General features: G+C 39.7%; 9 protein-coding genes and 1 pseudogene across 11 annotated transcripts; 5 read left to right on the forward strand and 5 right to left on the reverse strand.

Moving 5' to 3' along the window:
* The first annotated feature begins 29 nt into the window (after nucleotides 1–29).
* fbxb-108 (F-box domain-containing protein) lies at nucleotides 30–1,112 on the forward strand. Its single transcript, NM_001377735.1, has 2 exons — nucleotides 30–114; nucleotides 159–1,112. The coding sequence occupies exons 1-2, from the start codon at nucleotides 35–37 to the stop codon at nucleotides 1,069–1,071; spliced, it is 993 nt and encodes a 330-aa protein (NP_001364749.1). The 5' UTR covers nucleotides 30–34; the 3' UTR covers nucleotides 1,072–1,112.
* A 584-nt stretch (nucleotides 1,113–1,696) lies between these two features.
* F08D12.15 (F-box associated domain-containing protein) lies at nucleotides 1,697–2,296 on the forward strand (the record flags this gene model as incomplete). Its single annotated transcript, NM_001377736.1, has 1 exon — nucleotides 1,697–2,296. The coding sequence occupies one exon, from the start codon at nucleotides 1,697–1,699 to the stop codon at nucleotides 2,294–2,296; it is 600 nt and encodes a 199-aa protein (NP_001364532.1).
* A 19-nt stretch (nucleotides 2,297–2,315) lies between these two features.
* Nucleotides 2,316–4,187, reverse strand: F08D12.7 (T20D4.11-like domain-containing protein). The gene is made up of 4 exons (NM_061955.3): nucleotides 3,980–4,187; nucleotides 3,750–3,923; nucleotides 3,374–3,691; nucleotides 2,316–2,650 (listed from the first exon to the last, which is right to left on the reverse strand). The coding sequence occupies exons 1-4, from the start codon at nucleotides 4,181–4,183 to the stop codon at nucleotides 2,336–2,338; spliced, it is 1,011 nt and encodes a 336-aa protein (NP_494356.1). The 5' UTR covers nucleotides 4,184–4,187; the 3' UTR covers nucleotides 2,316–2,335.
* A 387-nt stretch (nucleotides 4,188–4,574) lies between these two features.
* On the reverse strand, nucleotides 4,575–5,954 carry fbxb-105 (F-box domain-containing protein; the record flags this gene model as incomplete). The annotated part of the gene is made up of 2 exons (NM_061956.4): nucleotides 4,575–5,778; nucleotides 5,875–5,954. The coding sequence occupies 2 exons, from the start codon at nucleotides 5,952–5,954 to the stop codon at nucleotides 4,860–4,862; spliced, it is 999 nt and encodes a 332-aa protein (NP_494357.1). The 3' UTR covers nucleotides 4,575–4,859.
* A 191-nt stretch (nucleotides 5,955–6,145) lies between these two features.
* On the reverse strand, nucleotides 6,146–7,332 carry sdz-10 (F-box domain-containing protein). The gene is made up of 2 exons (NM_061957.5): nucleotides 7,224–7,332; nucleotides 6,146–7,179 (listed from the first exon to the last, which is right to left on the reverse strand). Exons 1-2 carry the CDS (start codon nucleotides 7,304–7,306, stop codon nucleotides 6,240–6,242), a joined length of 1,023 nt encoding a protein of 340 aa, NP_494358.1. The 5' UTR covers nucleotides 7,307–7,332; the 3' UTR covers nucleotides 6,146–6,239.
* Nucleotides 7,333–7,434: 102 nt separating this feature from the next.
* Nucleotides 7,435–8,700, reverse strand: sdz-9 (F-box domain-containing protein). The gene is made up of 2 exons (NM_061958.6): nucleotides 8,593–8,700; nucleotides 7,435–8,542 (listed from the first exon to the last, which is right to left on the reverse strand). Exons 1-2 carry the CDS (start codon nucleotides 8,676–8,678, stop codon nucleotides 7,567–7,569), a joined length of 1,062 nt encoding a protein of 353 aa, NP_494359.1. The 5' UTR covers nucleotides 8,679–8,700; the 3' UTR covers nucleotides 7,435–7,566.
* A 291-nt stretch (nucleotides 8,701–8,991) lies between these two features.
* On the reverse strand, nucleotides 8,992–10,070 carry fbxb-111 (F-box associated domain-containing protein; the record flags this gene model as incomplete). The annotated part of the gene is made up of 2 exons (NM_061959.7): nucleotides 8,992–9,935; nucleotides 9,991–10,070. 2 exons carry the CDS (start codon nucleotides 10,068–10,070, stop codon nucleotides 9,062–9,064), a joined length of 954 nt encoding a protein of 317 aa, NP_494360.1. The 3' UTR covers nucleotides 8,992–9,061.
* A 229-nt stretch (nucleotides 10,071–10,299) lies between these two features.
* Nucleotides 10,300–12,881, forward strand: F08D12.5 (annotated as a pseudogene). Of its 2 annotated transcripts, one of them has the most exons (7): nucleotides 10,300–10,467; nucleotides 11,436–11,527; nucleotides 11,919–12,044; nucleotides 12,091–12,238; nucleotides 12,293–12,478; nucleotides 12,521–12,678; nucleotides 12,728–12,881. In that variant, coding segments are annotated over exons 1-7 (1,032 nt in total). The 2 variants fall into 2 exon arrangements; another variant differs by lacking the exon at nucleotides 11,436–11,527.
* A 330-nt stretch (nucleotides 12,882–13,211) lies between these two features.
* Nucleotides 13,212–14,348, forward strand: F08D12.4 (CW domain-containing protein; the record flags this gene model as incomplete). Its single annotated transcript, NM_001306599.1, has 7 exons — nucleotides 13,212–13,386; nucleotides 13,496–13,539; nucleotides 13,596–13,721; nucleotides 13,767–13,914; nucleotides 13,968–14,080; nucleotides 14,125–14,283; nucleotides 14,334–14,348. The coding sequence occupies 7 exons, from the start codon at nucleotides 13,212–13,214 to the stop codon at nucleotides 14,346–14,348; spliced, it is 780 nt and encodes a 259-aa protein (NP_001293528.1).
* A 270-nt stretch (nucleotides 14,349–14,618) lies between these two features.
* Nucleotides 14,619–15,904, forward strand: F08D12.3 (CC domain-containing protein). Its single transcript, NM_061962.6, has 8 exons — nucleotides 14,619–14,669; nucleotides 14,722–14,838; nucleotides 14,887–14,997; nucleotides 15,042–15,164; nucleotides 15,234–15,344; nucleotides 15,389–15,514; nucleotides 15,572–15,676; nucleotides 15,731–15,904. The coding sequence occupies exons 1-8, from the start codon at nucleotides 14,621–14,623 to the stop codon at nucleotides 15,856–15,858; spliced, it is 870 nt and encodes a 289-aa protein (NP_494363.1). The 5' UTR covers nucleotides 14,619–14,620; the 3' UTR covers nucleotides 15,859–15,904.

A 15,904-nucleotide genomic window follows, 5' to 3' on the forward strand; every position in this document is an offset into this window, starting at 1 on the left:
ACCTTTTTTGTGCTCATTTGTGTCTCTTGCAGCCATGGCTACCAGTTTCCCGATTCTTCGCCTCCCTAACAAGATAATTAGGAATGTTGTTGAAAATCTGTCATTTTACAATCAGTATGTTTTCTAATATTTATACCCGTTGGCATTACAATTTTCAGATTAACCTTCTCGTTATGCTCCAAAGCAACAAAGTCTTGCGTGACGCCTCTCAGGCATAAAATTCGGAAAATCAATATTACTGTCGACCACCCACTTAAAATACATATATTCTCATCCAACAGTGTAATGACTTATTTGAGTTTTTACAAGTACAACTTTGACCTGTGGAACGTGCAATCTTGCGGTTCTATAATCGCCACCGAATTCGACACAAATTTCTTCGGAACGGAAAGTGTAAGGGAGATAAAAGGATTTGGACTGCGTGATTGTATTGATCATATTATGGAAATATTCAATCATTCAAAAATATTCGAAGTTCATATAAATGGCGTAATGGGCATACAGAACTTGAAACGTGTATGCGAAGCAATGAAAGGACTGACGGCAAGAAAAATTTTTCTCAAAAATTGGACAGACGAAATTGTGCAAAACGTGATATGTAGTATTCAACACAAAGGTATATCATTCAACAAGAAGCTCATTTCGAATTCGTCCTCGCTGAATCATGAAATACTTGTTCGAAACTTTTTTTCATTTTCTGCAAGCTTTCCGGAGCATAATTTTAATTTGAACGATCTTTTAATCATGAACAGCACCCACCTAAGAATTAGAAGTTCTCAATTGGCGTTCGAAGATTTGAATATATTCCTCAAACATCTGAAGACTGGATTGAATCAAACACTGATAGGTGCTCAGTTTCTGAAAATTCCTCAAGGACCAGCTTGGGACGACGTGAAAGTTTTGATGAACGGTATCCCTCATTCACGCTATCGAAATAGCAAACTTGTGTCTCAAGACGACAATTATCAAAGTGGAGATTGTTGCATGATAAATCAAGACGATGAAAGAAGAATTTCTTTAACCTGGAAGTGGACTCAACATGATGGGTCAATTGAGATTGCTATTGTATGAAATGATATTGTTTGAAATAATTGTTAAATAAAAACGTTTTTCTTGTTCTGTTCCGAGTCAGCGGGCCAGTCATCATCCGAAAACCAATGGATCACGGGGACCAGGGGTGTGCACCGAATATCAAAATTTGCCGTTCTTACCAACCCCCAAAAATGTGATATTTTTTGCCGTCTTTTGGAGCACCAAAACTATTGAATTCTTAAGACACATCATATTTCCGAATAAGTTCCGTGTAGTGTGTCTGCTTTAACATCGAAAGAACTCAATTTTGTGTCATTTCATTGAATTTTTGGGGACAAAATCAATACTGTTGGTCAAAATTGTATTGTTAAATTTTTGATGGGTGCGGCACATTTTTTTGAAATTGGCCGTACTCGGCAATATCGGCAAATTTGCCGAGCTCGGCAAACGACAAATTTGGCAAATTTACCGCACACCCCTGACGGGTATATTAGAGGCCAGGCGAGTCTTTGTCATCAATGTGGTCCATCTGTAATTATGTTTCGGGGGTGGGGGACTCGGACTATTTCAGCAGTCGTCATTGTCTACTAAGAATACACCGTATCGATCGAAACAACATCTGTCTACAGCTCCTTTTTTGTGCTCATTCGTGTCTCCTACTGTCATGACTGGCAGTTTCCCTATTCTTCGTCTTCCTAACAAAACCATTCAAGATGTTCTACAAAACATGTCCGTGTTCAATTGGGACTTGCAGTCTTGCGATTCAGTAACCGTCCCAAAGACTATGCTGGAGAATTGCATCAACAATGATCAACACAAGAAAATCACCTATTTTTCTCTATTCCCAGAAAGACATCTAATGCCAAATCATAAAATTCACTGTCTCAATTTGGGTTCAGTTTCATATGAGCTTCCTGGTCGCGGAAAAAATTTACAGCTGGACGATGTACTCCTCATGAACTGCTCCAAACTATGCCTATTCCCTTGTAAATTGTCTTCCCAGGAATTAAACATTTTCATTAGGCTATATATAGCTCAACCTAATCGACAGCTGGAAACAGTCGAGCTTCATCGAACTAATGAAGGAATCTGGAAGGTGGAGGATTCGATGAAAGGGATTTCTTATTCAATCTGGAATAAAAACCCCGGCAATAACCATAAACTTGAAAAACGCATCAAGTTCACCCAAAATGACGAAACAATGATGCATTTGGACTGGAAATTGGATAGTATACGTTGTTCTACTGTGATTACTATTGAATGAGACTTTTTTCAATACTTTTGACTATAAACCTTTTATTCATCAACACCCAAAATGTTTCTTAATTGTCTCGGCGGTTTTCTCATAATTCTCAACAGCCTTCTTCCCACACGAAGCTTCCATAACAGTCCTCGTGCATTCTTTCAGCTTTGTGTGCCGCTCACATGTTTCTTCTTTTTTCGAGCCCGCAATGTTATGGTCCCCGATGCAGGGGAACTTTTTTGCGGTCGGCTTGTCGAGCATCATCTTCCGTTTGCAGATGAAAAACTCGGTGCTGTAGAGCTCAAACCAGTCCTTTTTGCTCTGGAAGATCAGGCGTTCCAGGTCGTTGTAGGAGCATGATTTTGAGATGCATTTCTGGAATGAGAACGGATTTTGGAAAATTTGAAAATTTAGCTGATAGCTTATAGTTTACGTATATCAGGGATTAGCGGCATTTTCAATTTCAGCAATATGCCGATTTGCCGGAAATTTTCAATATTTTGCCAATTTGCCGATTTGCCGGAAATTTTATAATCCAGCAAGTTGCCGATTTGCCGATTTGCAGGAAATGTTCAATTCCGACCATTTACAGGTTTGCCGACTTGCCAGAAAATTGTATTTTCGACAAATTGTCAGCTTGTCAATTTGCCGATTTGCCGATTAGCCCAATTTTTAATTCCGGCAATTTGCCGATTTGCCGGAAATTTCAATTCCGGCAGTTTGTCGGTTTGCCAGAAATTTTCATTTTCGGCAATTTGCTGGTTTTGCGATTTGCCGGAAAGTTTCAATTCCAGCAAACTGCCGATTTGCCGACTTGCCGAAAATTCGAGCAATTTGCCGATTTGCCGGAAATCTTCAATTCCAACGATTTTCCGGGTTGCCAGAAATGTTCAATTTAAGCAATTTGCCGTTTTGCCGGAAATTTTCAATAATTTGCCAATTTGTCGATTTGCCGGAAATTTCAATTGCGCCAATTTGCCCACTTCCCGAAATTTTTCCGTTTTTTCCGGCAAATTCGGCAAATTATCAAGTTGCGGAATTTGCCGATTTTCCGGAAATTTTCAATGGTGTATACCACAATCAACGCTAAAATCTTGCCTCTGCATCCTCAAAAAGCTGCAGAAACTCCACCAAATTCGTGTCATTCGACTGTACGTCTACCCAGTTGATCTCCCGCTCCTTCGCCACAATACCACTTTCCAGAGCTTCACACTGAAGTTTATTGAACGCATGGTGCAGTCTATTGCAGTTGTCCTGAAAGCCTCCCGGCACAGTTGTGAGCACATTAATCAGGTTGTCATAGTTGAAGTTGGAGCTCAGGATGGCTACAGTCTCCTCGGAGCATTCCTTGCCAATGACCTGGAAGAAGCAGAACCGGCCTGATGTGTAGGATACGCGGCGAGCTGGGAGGTCGTCCTGGAATTATTTTAATTTTTTTTGAGTGCACATTTGAAATAAAAAGCTCCAGACTCACAGTCAAATAATCCCGTTCTCCTGTGCAATTGTACTTCTCATTATACACTGCTAAATAGAACTTTGTCATGCAAGGCTGCACATTTCCGGTCATCAACTCGAGCCCATCACAGGCATCCCTCATACTTTCATAGGTATGGGCTCCTTTTTTACACGTCGCTGCTTTAAAACACGTCTGGAATATATGAGAAATTATTGAAATTTCTGGAAAATCCGATATCTAAGCCTAACCTTAATATCTGTACACAAATCATTCATCTTTTTCAGAGTCTCGGCTTTGGGCTTCACGTGCTCATGCTTGCTGATAATCGGCCCAAGCTCTGCGACCATCAGGAGACACTTGTCCGAGTCGCACGGCTCAGTGGAGTTTTGAGAGCTCACCGGGCTCAGGGTGTACAGAAGTGTTAAGTAAAATGTTAAAGTTGGTTTTAGCATGGCTGGAATATAAATTCGATTAAAAATTCGGAAACACAAATCAAAATGTATTTTTATATCAAAACGAAATGTCTATCTATCTGTTTCTGATTTCTCTGTCTTCAAACATCACAACAAATTGACGACAGGTGGCGCATCCTCCGAGAAGATCTTTAAGCAGTGGGGGATGAGAGGGAGAGCAAAAAACATGTGACACATGTTCCCTGGGTGAAATTTGCCTAAACACTTTATAATTTAAACAAAAATAGAGATTTTTAAAGAGTTTTCCGGTAGTTTAAATTTAGTTGAGTAAAGCTAAAACTCTTAAAACGTTCAAAAGTGATAGGTCACATTTAAAAGAAAAATATTAATATTTATTATCACATTTTTTAATTGAACCTGAGTCATCTGTTTTTCAATAGTTTTAACATTTATTAGTGTATTCGATGCAAGTAGAAAAGCTTGGGCTTAGGCCTAGGCCTAGGCTTAGGCTTAGGCTTAGGGGGAAAAAGAGAGGAAAAAGTTACATAAAATTTAGAAGTTAGAAAAAAAAAACAAAAAAAATGAGGAAACAAAAAATCATGAATAATAGCCCGAACAAAAGAAGTGGCAAAAAAGTTTTGCAGGGTTGGAGAGTTGTAGAAAATTGTAGAAAATAAAAAGGTATTACACAGACCAACACAGTTATACAATAAAGTCAATAAACTCGCATTACAATTTTCTCAACTCCTTCAAATAAGTACGTCTGCATCGCCAACCTTCTTCCACAATTTTGGTATACATAGATAGTATCACCAAGTTGGTAGTCGTTTTCGTTTCGAGCCACAATTTTTAGCTCCGCCGAGTACACCGAGTGAGAAATTCCTTTCAACAAAATTTGCATGTTCCTGGTCGCTTCAGCACAAACAATGCCGACAATTTTGAGCCTCCGATTCGATCCACTAATCAAGTGCCTGATGAAAATGTTCAACTCTTCGAAAGACAGATGATGAGCGGAAATATTTAGTTGGGAGACGTTGGTGATCAATAAATCATTTAACGTGAGAGCTTCTCTAGTATCATCTTTGGAAAATGAAACACGTTCGAAGTGTCGAGTAAGTACTTTATGCTTTTGCATGGACGGTTCAATGTTGAATGATAAATTAAAGGATATATCATTGCTTTGGACATTGGCGACTACACTCTGGACAACAGTATCCGAGCAAAAACTAAAAAAAATTGTCTCAGTTTTTAGTTCCTTCACTGCATTGCTCAAACTTATATAGTGCTCTTCATGACCTATTCTGGAAATGTAAATTTCGTGAATCCTCGAGCAATTGAATATTTCCATAACATGATCGATCCAATCCCGAAGTTTGAATCCTCTTTTCACCCATACTCTGTCAGACTCGGGCTCCAACGGTGTCAAAGTTTCTGTGGCGGTTACTGATTCGCAACTCTCAAAATTCCATCGACCATAGTCTTTCTTGAAGAAAACCAACGAAGTTACTTCTTGATTGTGTGACAAAATATTAATATCAATTGATAAAAATGCTTTGATACTAATTTGTTGAATATCATTCTTCAGGTGCATTACATGAGACTTTGTTGCTTTCGAGCATAATGAGAATGCTATTCTGAAATTATATAATTTTTGCAGGAATGAATTTAGAATTGTCTATAGACTGGCAAGACTGCTCCAAATTTAAGAAACCTTCCTCCCAAAAACTCACAAATTGCACGTTGACATATTTTGAAGAACGTCTCGAATATTCTTGTTGGGGAGACAAAGGACTGGGAAACTAGTGGCCATGACTGCAGGAGACACAATTGAGCACAAATAAAGAAAAGGAACATTGAACAGATGTTATTTTTGATCGATAATCAGATGGTGGCTCTGACTCTTGGGAAGGAAAACGGTCAACTCAATCAATACTTGCTATTTAAAAAAACCATGATGAATCGGTGTAAGGAATATTTGTTGTTGTAAATATTCAAGACTGCCATAAATTAAATCTTTATTGATTCAAACAAGTTGGAGAAAACAGCAAATGCTTATTCATAATTTAAAAAATAGTTATGCCAATAGATTATCATTTCAACCGCAACGAGCATCAATTTTCAAAACATATTTACGGTCATCATGTACGATATAAGTCATGAAAAGGTTTGACGAATCGATCCGTGGAATTCTAAACATTTTAGCTCCTCGTGGCACTCCATTCTCCACCCTACACGGGATTTTATGATCAATGTCTTTCAACAAGATCTTCATATTCCACTGGGTTTGGACATACGTCTGCAGTTCCAAGAATTCTAGTGTCTTGATGGATCCATTGATCCAGTGCTTAAGAAAAATGTTCATGTCCTTGGAAGTTAATATAGACCTTGATATGGTGAGTTGTGTGCAGTTGTTCACTAAGAGGTCGTTCACAGTAATACATGAATACAAAACCCGGTCGACTCCCATTTCTGCCATAAATGGCATCGAATGATGAATCATGTTTGTCTGGTTTTCCGAAAGAATCCTTCGAGTAGACAATTCAGAGAAATGCTCTGAGTCGGGGAATGCGAGAGTTAAGGCAACAATCTCTAAGTTGCTTCTGATGTTAAATACTCCATCTTCTGTGTAGTTCCAGAAATCCATGTTTTTCACTTTCAAACCATTTAAAACTTTGCTTATCTGTCTTGAATTAGCCAGAGGGAACATGTATCCATGTAAACGAAGCCTATCAATGACCGGATAATTGAACGTTTCCATGATGTGATTAATCCAATCTCGAAGACCGAATCCTTTTTTCTTCCAGCAGAATTGTTGTTGGTAGCCTACTGTATAAGTCACATTGGCAATTTCACAAAAGTTCAAGTTCCATCTATCGAATCTGTCTGTTTTAACATCTAATCTTATTTCTTCTTGATTTGTTAATCGGAAACTAATATTAACTACAATAGAAGCATGAAGTTTGAGGTTATCGATTTTACGCTTAAGCTGCGTCGTATGAGCCTTCGTGATTTTGGAGCACAAAGAGAAGGCAAGCCTGGAATAAAAATGTCTGATTATCTACAATAAATTAAGACTTACAAATCAAGGAATCCCATTTGTTCTAGAACAATGCGCAAATTCTTTTCAGGGAGACGAAGAAGGAGAGGAAAACGGGCAGCCATCACTGCAGAAGGAGACATAGATGAGCACAGAAAGGATACCAGTGCTCAATTCAAAATGGCATATGGACAGCGCGTCGCGTTTAGGATGTTTTATCGATTCATTTTGATCTATTCATTGTGGGAAGATGTTTGTTGAAGGGTAGTTGTTGTGTATTTTATTAATTCAAAGAGAATGGAAAACTTCGACAACTCAAATTTTAATAATGATTTAAGAAGTAATTACAAAAAAAAACAAAGGATTACATTTAAAAAAAATCATTTCAACCGCAGCGAGCATCAATTGTCAAAACGGAGTACCTGCCATCATATGGGATATACGTCAAGGATAAATTTGGCAGATCGATCCGTGGGATTATAAACATGTCTCTCGCTCCTGGTGCACCATCCTTCACTTTTGATGCGGTTTTATGCGCAACGCCTTTCAACACGGTCTCCATATTCCACTGGGTTCGGACAGACGTCTCTAGTTTCAAGAATTCGCATGTCTGTATAGATCCATTGATCCAGTGCTTAAGAAAAATGTTCAATTCTTCCGATTTTAATGTAGAATCCGTTATGATGAGTTTGGTGCAGTTGCTCACTAAGAGATCGTTCAAAGTAATACAGGCATACGAAGCCTCGTCGACGAAATATCTCATTTCAGCCATTAATGCAAAATCCGGCGAACGATGAAGCACGCTTGTCTGGTTTTCCGAAAGAATCTTTTGAGTAGACAGTTTGGAGAAATGCTCTGAGTCGGGGTGTGCGAAAATTAAGCCAACAGTCTCCAAGTTTCTTCTGATGTTATAAACTCGATCTTCCGTGTAACACCAGAAATCCATGCTTGTCACTTTTAATCCATTTAAAGCTTCGCCTATCTGCCTTGTATCAGCCAGACTGAGCACGGTTCCACTTAAGTAAAATTGGTCAATAACCGGTAAATTGAATATTTCCATGGTGTGATCAATCCAATCTCGAAGACCGAACCCATTTTTCTTCCAGCAGAATTCTTGTTCGTAGCGTGCTTGTTGGTAGCCTCTTGTTGGTTGCCTATAAGTCACATTGGCAATTTCCCAAAAGTTCAAGTTACATCTATCGAATCTGTCTGTTTTAACATCTAAGTTTATTTGTTCTCGATCTGGTAATTGGAGCCTAATTGAAACTCCACTAGAAGCATCAAGTGCGATGTATTTGATGTTACGCTTTAGCTGCGTCGTATGAGCCTTGGTGATTTTGGAGCACAAAGAGAAGGCAAGCCTGAAATAAAAGCTTCTGATTATCCACAACAAAAAAAAATTTTAACTTACAAATCAAGGAATCTCATTTGTTCTAGAACAATGCGCAAATTCTTTTCAGGGAGACAAAAAAGAAGAAGAGGGAAACGGGTAGCCATCACTGCAGAAGGAGACGTTAATGAGCACAAAAGGAGTGCTCAATTTAAGATGGCATATGGACAGCGCGTCGCGTTTAGGATTTTTTATCGATCCATTTTGATCTACTTATTGTGGGAAGATGTTTGTTGAAGGGTATAATAGTTGTATGCAAATCGTTTATAGTTCTAGAGTTTATTTTATTAATTCAAAAAACAATAAGAAAAACCATGAATTTAGCGCTGCGTCGAGAATTGCGTCTACTTCTTCTCTGGAGCAAAACTTTTTCTCCGAACAAATATCTGTGCAGAACTAGAAAAAAATTACAACAAGAAGAAATTGAAAATTTTATTCACAGAATTATTTTTTAAAAATTGAACAACAAAATGAAAAAAAAAACACCTTTTCAACCACATCGATAGATCGTCAAAATAGAGCCCATATTCGGAGGTGTCGTGTAGGTCAGAAACAATTCTGACAGTCTGTATCGTGGGATTACTACTGTCTGTATATCTTCGGCCAATTCGGCTGATATTGTGTAATCAATATCGTTCAGCACGGCTTCCAAACTCCACATTCTCCCGTCATGCTTCTTCAATTGAACCATATTGAGATTTCCAATGAATCCGATGATCCAGTGCTTGAGAAATATGTTTAGGTCCTTGGCGGTTAATGTGGACTCTGGTATAAAGAGTTGGGAGCAGTTGATCGCTAGGAGATCGTTCAAAGTGAAACGTGGCTCCGAATCCGCCCAGCGATACATCAAGAAGTGCTGGTTTTCCAGGAGAATCCTCTGTGTAGACTTTGGCGTGAAATTCTCTTCATCAGGAAATGTGAGTGATACATCTGTAGGCTGGAAGGTTCTTCTCATGAAGTGCACTCTTTCTTCCGTCCAGTACACGAATTCCATGGTACCTACTTCCAGGCCATCTGTAGTTTTATGTATCCTTTTCAGATATGATTCGGCGTGGCGGGAACCTACTATGCGAAACATGTCAATGGCCGAGTGATTGAAGATTTCCATGACGTGCTCGATCCAATCCCGTAGGCCAAATCCAGTCTTCTCCCAGAAACTTCTAGTTTTTAAGTGGCCTAAAGCATTATACATGACTACTTTCGCGAGCTCACATTGATCCTTCTCGAAAACTAATTCGATTCGGTCTTGGGTAGGAGACCAGACTGCAATGCCAATTCCAGTGGAAAGATGAAGCTCGATGCTTTGGATGGTGCTGTTCAGAAGCTTCACGTGAGCCTTGGTGGAGCACAGTGAGAAGGAGAATCTGCAATTTCGGAAGGTTTCATTACATTACTTGGCTTGACAACAGAATGACTTACAAATTAAGAATCCCCATATTTTGTAAAACATTGCGCAGGTCTTTGCTAGAGAGACGAAGAAGGGGAAAACAGGCAGCCATTTGAGCAGGAGGCACAAATGAGCACAGCGGGAAGAGGGGCCACCTGGAATACAGATAGCGCGTCGCTTATTATTTATTGACCGGTTTGAGTGTACAAGAAAGGCGGAATAAAGTAATAAGGTTCAATGAGACCACCTTTCTATGCATGACATCACTTCCTTGACGTATCCATGGAGCTGCAGTCTTTTGCAGATACGTCTGGCTATTATTCTTTGAACCAATTTGCAAAATGTTACATTTCCTCATATTCTGCCTGCAACCTCCCTTATCCGGCACGGAGCAGATCCATATGACACTGTTCCCAGGTTCTCTGAGCAACAGGACTGAATGTGTGAAGACAGAGACGAATGGTACGATAGCATGTGCATGGCTATGCGGGAAGGATAGGCGGTGTCAGGTAGGACATGATTTTGAGACTTTATATACAGTGTCGGCCAATATTCTATTCGTTTTTGTTTTTACTGTGATTTGCTTGAGTTGTTCAAACACGTATAACTTAAAAACTATAACAGTTTGCAAAATATTTTCAACTAACAAAATGTGGCTGCTAACTTTTTCTACATTCTTAATATTGCCAAAATCCCATCACTTTGTCACGAAAAAAGTTATAGCAACTGACATCCGGCGGGACTGTATTTTGACTAAAACTGCTAAGTGACCCACAACTCTGAAAGCCGTTTTCATAAAACAAAGTTTAATAAGAAAATAATTATTACAAATTTTTCTACATTTCGCAATTTGTTGTTCTGTCACAAAGTCCCCAGGAAAAATTATACAGAAGATTAAACGTGCATAACGAAAGTCAGATTTAACAAAAAATTTTCATAATGCAATCAATATTTTTTTCGGATCAGATTCTGAGTTAAAAAACAATTTAAACATGTTGCAAACGTTTATTATGCGGGTTTTCGTTACAAAAATTGTTATTTAAAGCAATTTAGCATGACTTAAAATTTAGAAATTTGAGCATCATGTTCAACCTTCTGTAGTTTTTCCTGGTCAGTTTGTGACAGAACAACAAATTGCAAAATGTAGAAAAATTTGTAATAATTATTTTCTTATTAAACTTTGTTTTATGAAAACGGCTAGTTTCAGAGTTGTGAGTCACTTAGCAATTTTAGTCAAAATACAGTCCCGCCGGATGTCAGCTGCTATAACTTTTTTCGTGACAAAGTGATGGGATTTTGACAATATTGTGAATGCAGAAAAAGTTAGCAGCAACATTTTGTTAGTTGAAAATATTTTGCAAACTGTTATAGTTTTTGAGTTAGACGTGTTTGAACAACTCAAGCAAATTTCCGAAAACCCGAAAACGAATAGAATATTGGCCGGCACTGTATGTATGTGTAAAGTTATTTGTGATAGATAGCGCACTGGAAAGTTCGTGTTTGCTATGTGAGTATGGAGCTGTTAGAGAGATTGCAAGAGGGAGCTCCGGTGGCTTGATAGCTTGGAAGGTATGTCTATGTCGAAACCCCAAACCGGTCAAAATCTGTAGCGCACCGTTCAGAAGCTTGATTTGATGGGGTTGGGAGGTAAGAGGCAGGATAGGTGTTGGTTGCCTCAACCTGAAACGGTGAAACGATTCGTAGTTGCGCTCTACTAAGCTTTGACTGGCTCAACAGGTAAAGCGGTAGCGGCCTGAAGGATGCCAAAAAGCTTAAGTTTTGCCGCTCCTGCTTATCTGTAACATAGAACCTACAAGAGACTGATTGTAGCAAAAGTTTAGCCACTTACCAAGTTCGCAAGGTAAGGTAAGCAAGCTAAGCAGTTCGATAGTCCGCGATTATGATACCTTATAGTCATGGTCATAGACTTCTGGCCATGTTAAACAATGCTCATTTACAGAGATCCGTGCCTAACACCGACCTGAGCCAGCCTATCACTTCATGCCCAGCTTCCACAGTGACACTTCCAACCTGTGAAGTTGGGTGGAAGCTGTTCCCACGCTACGATACTTATTTGTGTCTAACGGTAGATCATTTCAGTTTTTGAAACCTTCTCACAACCCATATTCCAGCTAGGCATCAATCGAAAGGAACGTGACGGATACTTATTACAGTTTGATCAAATTTCCAGTTATGTTGCTTGCAGATGGGATGGATCGAAGTTCATAGATGGTATATTAAGTGGGCTGGAGAGCGATGAGGAGAGAGCTTACGCGTCGGGTAAGGCTCCTTAAGTCCCTTGATCTTGTAAAATTTTCAATGTACAAGTTTCAGACCGAGCTTATCAAATAATGCTACAGAACATGAACGAGACATTGTTCGAATTCCCATCAAGTGAGCGACTGGGCTGGGGTGTGTGGTCAGGCGTTCCAAATAACACATAACATGAACAAAACACCATCAGGGAGTGTAGCGCGTTTTTGGGGTGTATGGATTGACGGGATGTTAGATGTTGGGAAAGTATGTTCTTTCGTCCGTTGAGCAGCTAATGTTTAGCTTTAGAAAATCAAGTACACGGATACCACACTCAACTTGAAACGTGGATACAGGTGGGCCAAAAACTATCCACTTTGGGATTACTTACCATCTCGACCATGCATTCAGCTGGTTGTAACGACCGATCGAACTTTAGAAATTAATGGAACTCTCGTAAACTCTAAGTATGCACTATATTTTAAATTAGGAAGGAACCGTTGTTTTTGTTTTCAGCTGCGGCGGAGTATATATTGTTTACAACAAACTGGTCGTTTGCGGAAAGAAGCCTATTTATTGAAATTGGCTCAGCTCAGGCTACTGGTCTTTTCACATTTATTGCTTACAATTGGATAGCTTGGAAAGTATTTGTTAACAATAGTCAATAAAATTCTTAATGGCATTATCTGAAATATATTCTGGTTAAAATTCTAGATTGTGAAAACTGTTAAGAACGAGCTGAAAAACTAAGAACCTGGTGGACTTTGTCAAATGATTGAACATATTGGAAGAGCTGGATCAAAAGTTAATTGAACTATTCCATTTTACAGATCCTACATTTGGTGAAATATCTACAAATTATCGTAAAGTAAAGAATTCCTATTTCCATGGAAATGAAGAAAGAATCTGGCTTAATGCTTTTTACCAGGCGTACTTTTTAATGTTTCTTAGTTTTTATTGGTGAGCTTTTTGAGAGGATATTCACTTTGCCAGCCTCAACATGCACAAGCTGCTGTACTGTTTTATTCTCTCTATAAAGCTTATTGTGCGTAACTCCCTATCAGACATCCAAATGACTCTGCTCCGTGGAACTGTGCGCACAAAAACTAGTTGTCAGCTGGTTTCAGCTATTGGAACTCAAAATTGTACAGTGTGGGAAGGATATGAGGTGTCAGGTAGGATATTACTTTTTAACTACATATATGTAACCCTATTTGTATAAGATAGCATACTGGATAACTAAAAAAGGTCCGTGCTTCAATTGTGAATATGGAGCTGTTGCAGAAATTACACCAGGCAATTCGAATACTAGTTACATTACGTGGAAGGTACATATGTTGCCGTTGAACTTCTACGTACGTAGTTTATGTCCTTTTCTTTTCAGAGATCCGTGCCAAACACCAACCTGAGCCAACCTATCACCTCCTGCCCAGCTTCTACTGTGAAATTTCCCACCTGTAAAGTTGGGTGGAAGCTTTTCCCACGTTACAATACTTATTGGTGTCTCACGGTAATTTATGTTAGTTCTCGAAACCTTCTGATACATATATTCCAGCTAGGCATCAATCGAAGGGAACGTGACGGATACTTGCTACAGTTTGATCAAAGTTTCAGTTATGTTGCTTGCAGATGGGATGGATCGGAGTTCATCGATGGTAGAATAAGTGGGCTGGAGAGCAATGAGGAGAGAGCTTACGCGACGGGTAAGCCCCCTTAAGCCGCCGTTTTTGTTAAGTTTCCAGTGAACTAGTTTCAGACCGAGCTTATCAAATAATGAAGCAAAACATGCGCGAGACATTGTTCGTATTCCCATCAAATGTGCGACTGGGCTGGGGTGTGTGGGTTGATGGAGTGAAAGATGTGGCAGGTGTAAGTCCCTACCGATGTTCTCGTCAGACGTTTGAGACTTCCAGCAAGTCAAGTACAGTGACACCACGCTCAACTTAAAACTCGGATACAAATGGGATATCGGGCAGCCAAATTGGGTCTCACGAAAGCAGGCATGCGTTATGTTAATGGTTCCGGTAAACCAGAGTAGTAGGAGCAATGGAAGTCTGAGAACTGCAGAGTATGTAAGATTGTAAAAACTTTGGCAATTCAAATAAAAATTAAAAGTTTCCAGCTGCGGTCTATATAGGACGTACCTCCCCAAGTTGGCTGTTTGCGGAAAAATGCCGAATTATTAGACTTTGGTTTGGCAGCTTATTTTGAATAAATAATTTAATTTTTGAATGCTGAACTATTTTATTATATAACTAAAAGTTTTATATTCAAATCTCCCCTCTCTTTATTACCATAAATCAACAGTTTTGAGTTTGCACACCTTTAAACAAACTACTTTAAATTCAAAATAATTCAAAAATGGTTTAAAATGCCAGCAGGATAAGCCAAAACTCCTAAATTTCGAGAATGTCCCGAACCTTTCTGACTATCTTCTTCTGTTCAGCAGTGGCTCCAGGTGAGCATTGTTCTTCAACTTTTTGTGAAAATCAGGATGAAGCCTTATTCAGGAGCAACCTCCTCAGCTTCCACCTGCAAATCTCCAACTGGGCCTGCTATTGGAGGTGCCTGTGCTGCTGGCCAGGTTGTCATTCAGGACTACTGCTGTTGGGAGGATGATGTCTACAGTAGGATCGGTTTTGAGATTACAACATTTCTATTGAAAAATTATTTAGAGCTTCCCGCTGAGAGCTGCAAAAACGCATTTGGTCCGGCTATAATGGGATACTGCTCGGACGGGCAAGTTGTCGTAGGAGATATTTGTTGCGAAGCTCAGGATGTATACGGTAGGGCACTTGACATTCCAGCTTCCAGGGAATCCCTGTTTCAGATTCATCCACCGCGACTTGTCAGGAAGGTAAATCTGTCGGGCCGGCGGGCGCTGGAGGATCCTGTCCTCAAGGGGCCTCTATTACCAAGGGAAGTGTCTGCTGCTGGAACGAAGGGATTCAAGGTGAGGTTTATTATCTGACTGAGAAATTTTTCAGTCTTAGTCCTAACCTATACCTTTTCTCAATTCTAGACGCCCCCGCTTCCGCCTGCAAGTCCTCTGCTAGTCCAGCAATTCTTGGAATCTGCCCATCCGGACAAGTACTCATCGGAAATTATTGTTGTGAAGCTAAAGATGTGTACGGTAGGTTAGTTAAGATTGAAACTTTTGGAGAGAATGATTTCCAGACCCATCCACCGCTACTTGTCAGAGGGGTTACGAAGCTGGACCGTATGGCACCGGCTTAACCTGCCCGGAAGGTACCTCTCCCACAACAAAGGAAGCCGTCTGCTGCTATTTCGACGGAATTCAAGGTGTGATTTGGTTAACTAGGAGAGTTGTGAATTTATTTCACGTTCCTTTGGTTTCAGTTCTTTCCGCCTGCAAGTCCTCTGCTGGTCCAGCAGTTTTCGGAAGCTGCCCACCGGGTCAAGTAGTTGTAGGAAGCGATTGTTGTGAAGCTAAGGATGTGTACGGTAGGGAAGCTTTCCAGGAAAAATCGAAAAAATTTTAAAAATATAAATTTCCAGATCCCTCTACCGCTACCTGCCAGAAAAATGAAGATGTTGGACCAGCTGCCGTCGACGGAGCCTGTCCAGCAGGAACTTCTCTTACCAAGGGAAGTGTCTGCTGCTGGAACGAAGGAATTCATTTTTAATTTTAATGTTTTTTTGCGATTACCAGAATAAACTATTTCAGTGAAT

This window comes from Caenorhabditis elegans, chromosome II, assembly GCF_000002985.6.
Source record: "Caenorhabditis elegans chromosome II".
Lineage (NCBI taxonomy): Eukaryota > Metazoa > Nematoda > Chromadorea > Rhabditida > Rhabditidae > Caenorhabditis > Caenorhabditis elegans.

Coding starts and splice junctions, on each gene's coding strand:
- fbxb-108 (NM_001377735.1), top strand. CDS start 35: ATGGCTACCAGTTTCCCGATTCTTCGCCTCCCTAACAAGATAATTAGG. Junction 115..158: donor AATCTGTCATTTTACAATCA/GTATGTTTTCTA, acceptor TACAATTTTCAG/ATTAACCTTCTCGTTATGCT.
- F08D12.7 (NM_061955.3), bottom strand. CDS start 4,183: ATGCTAAAACCAACTTTAACATTTTACTTAACACTTCTGTACACCCTG. Junction 3,924..3,979: donor ATTTGTGTACAGATATTAAG/GTTAGGCTTAGA, acceptor CATATATTCCAG/ACGTGTTTTAAAGCAGCGAC. Junction 3,692..3,749: donor GAGAACGGGATTATTTGACT/GTGAGTCTGGAG, acceptor AAATAATTCCAG/GACGACCTCCCAGCTCGCCG.
- sdz-10 (NM_061957.5), bottom strand. CDS start 7,306: ATGGCTGCCCGTTTTCCTCTCCTTCTTCGTCTCCCTGAAAAGAATTTG. Junction 7,180..7,223: donor CAAATGGGATTCCTTGATTT/GTAAGTCTTAAT, acceptor TTTTTATTCCAG/GCTTGCCTTCTCTTTGTGCT.
- sdz-9 (NM_061958.6), bottom strand. CDS start 8,678: ATGGCTACCCGTTTCCCTCTTCTTCTTTTTTGTCTCCCTGAAAAGAAT. Junction 8,543..8,592: donor CAAATGAGATTCCTTGATTT/GTAAGTTAAAAT, acceptor CTTTTATTTCAG/GCTTGCCTTCTCTTTGTGCT.
- F08D12.3 (NM_061962.6), top strand. CDS start 14,621: ATGTCCCGAACCTTTCTGACTATCTTCTTCTGTTCAGCAGTGGCTCCA. Junction 14,998..15,041: donor CGAAGCTCAGGATGTATACG/GTAGGGCACTTG, acceptor TCCCTGTTTCAG/ATTCATCCACCGCGACTTGT. Junction 15,515..15,571: donor CTATTTCGACGGAATTCAAG/GTGTGATTTGGT, acceptor CTTTGGTTTCAG/TTCTTTCCGCCTGCAAGTCC.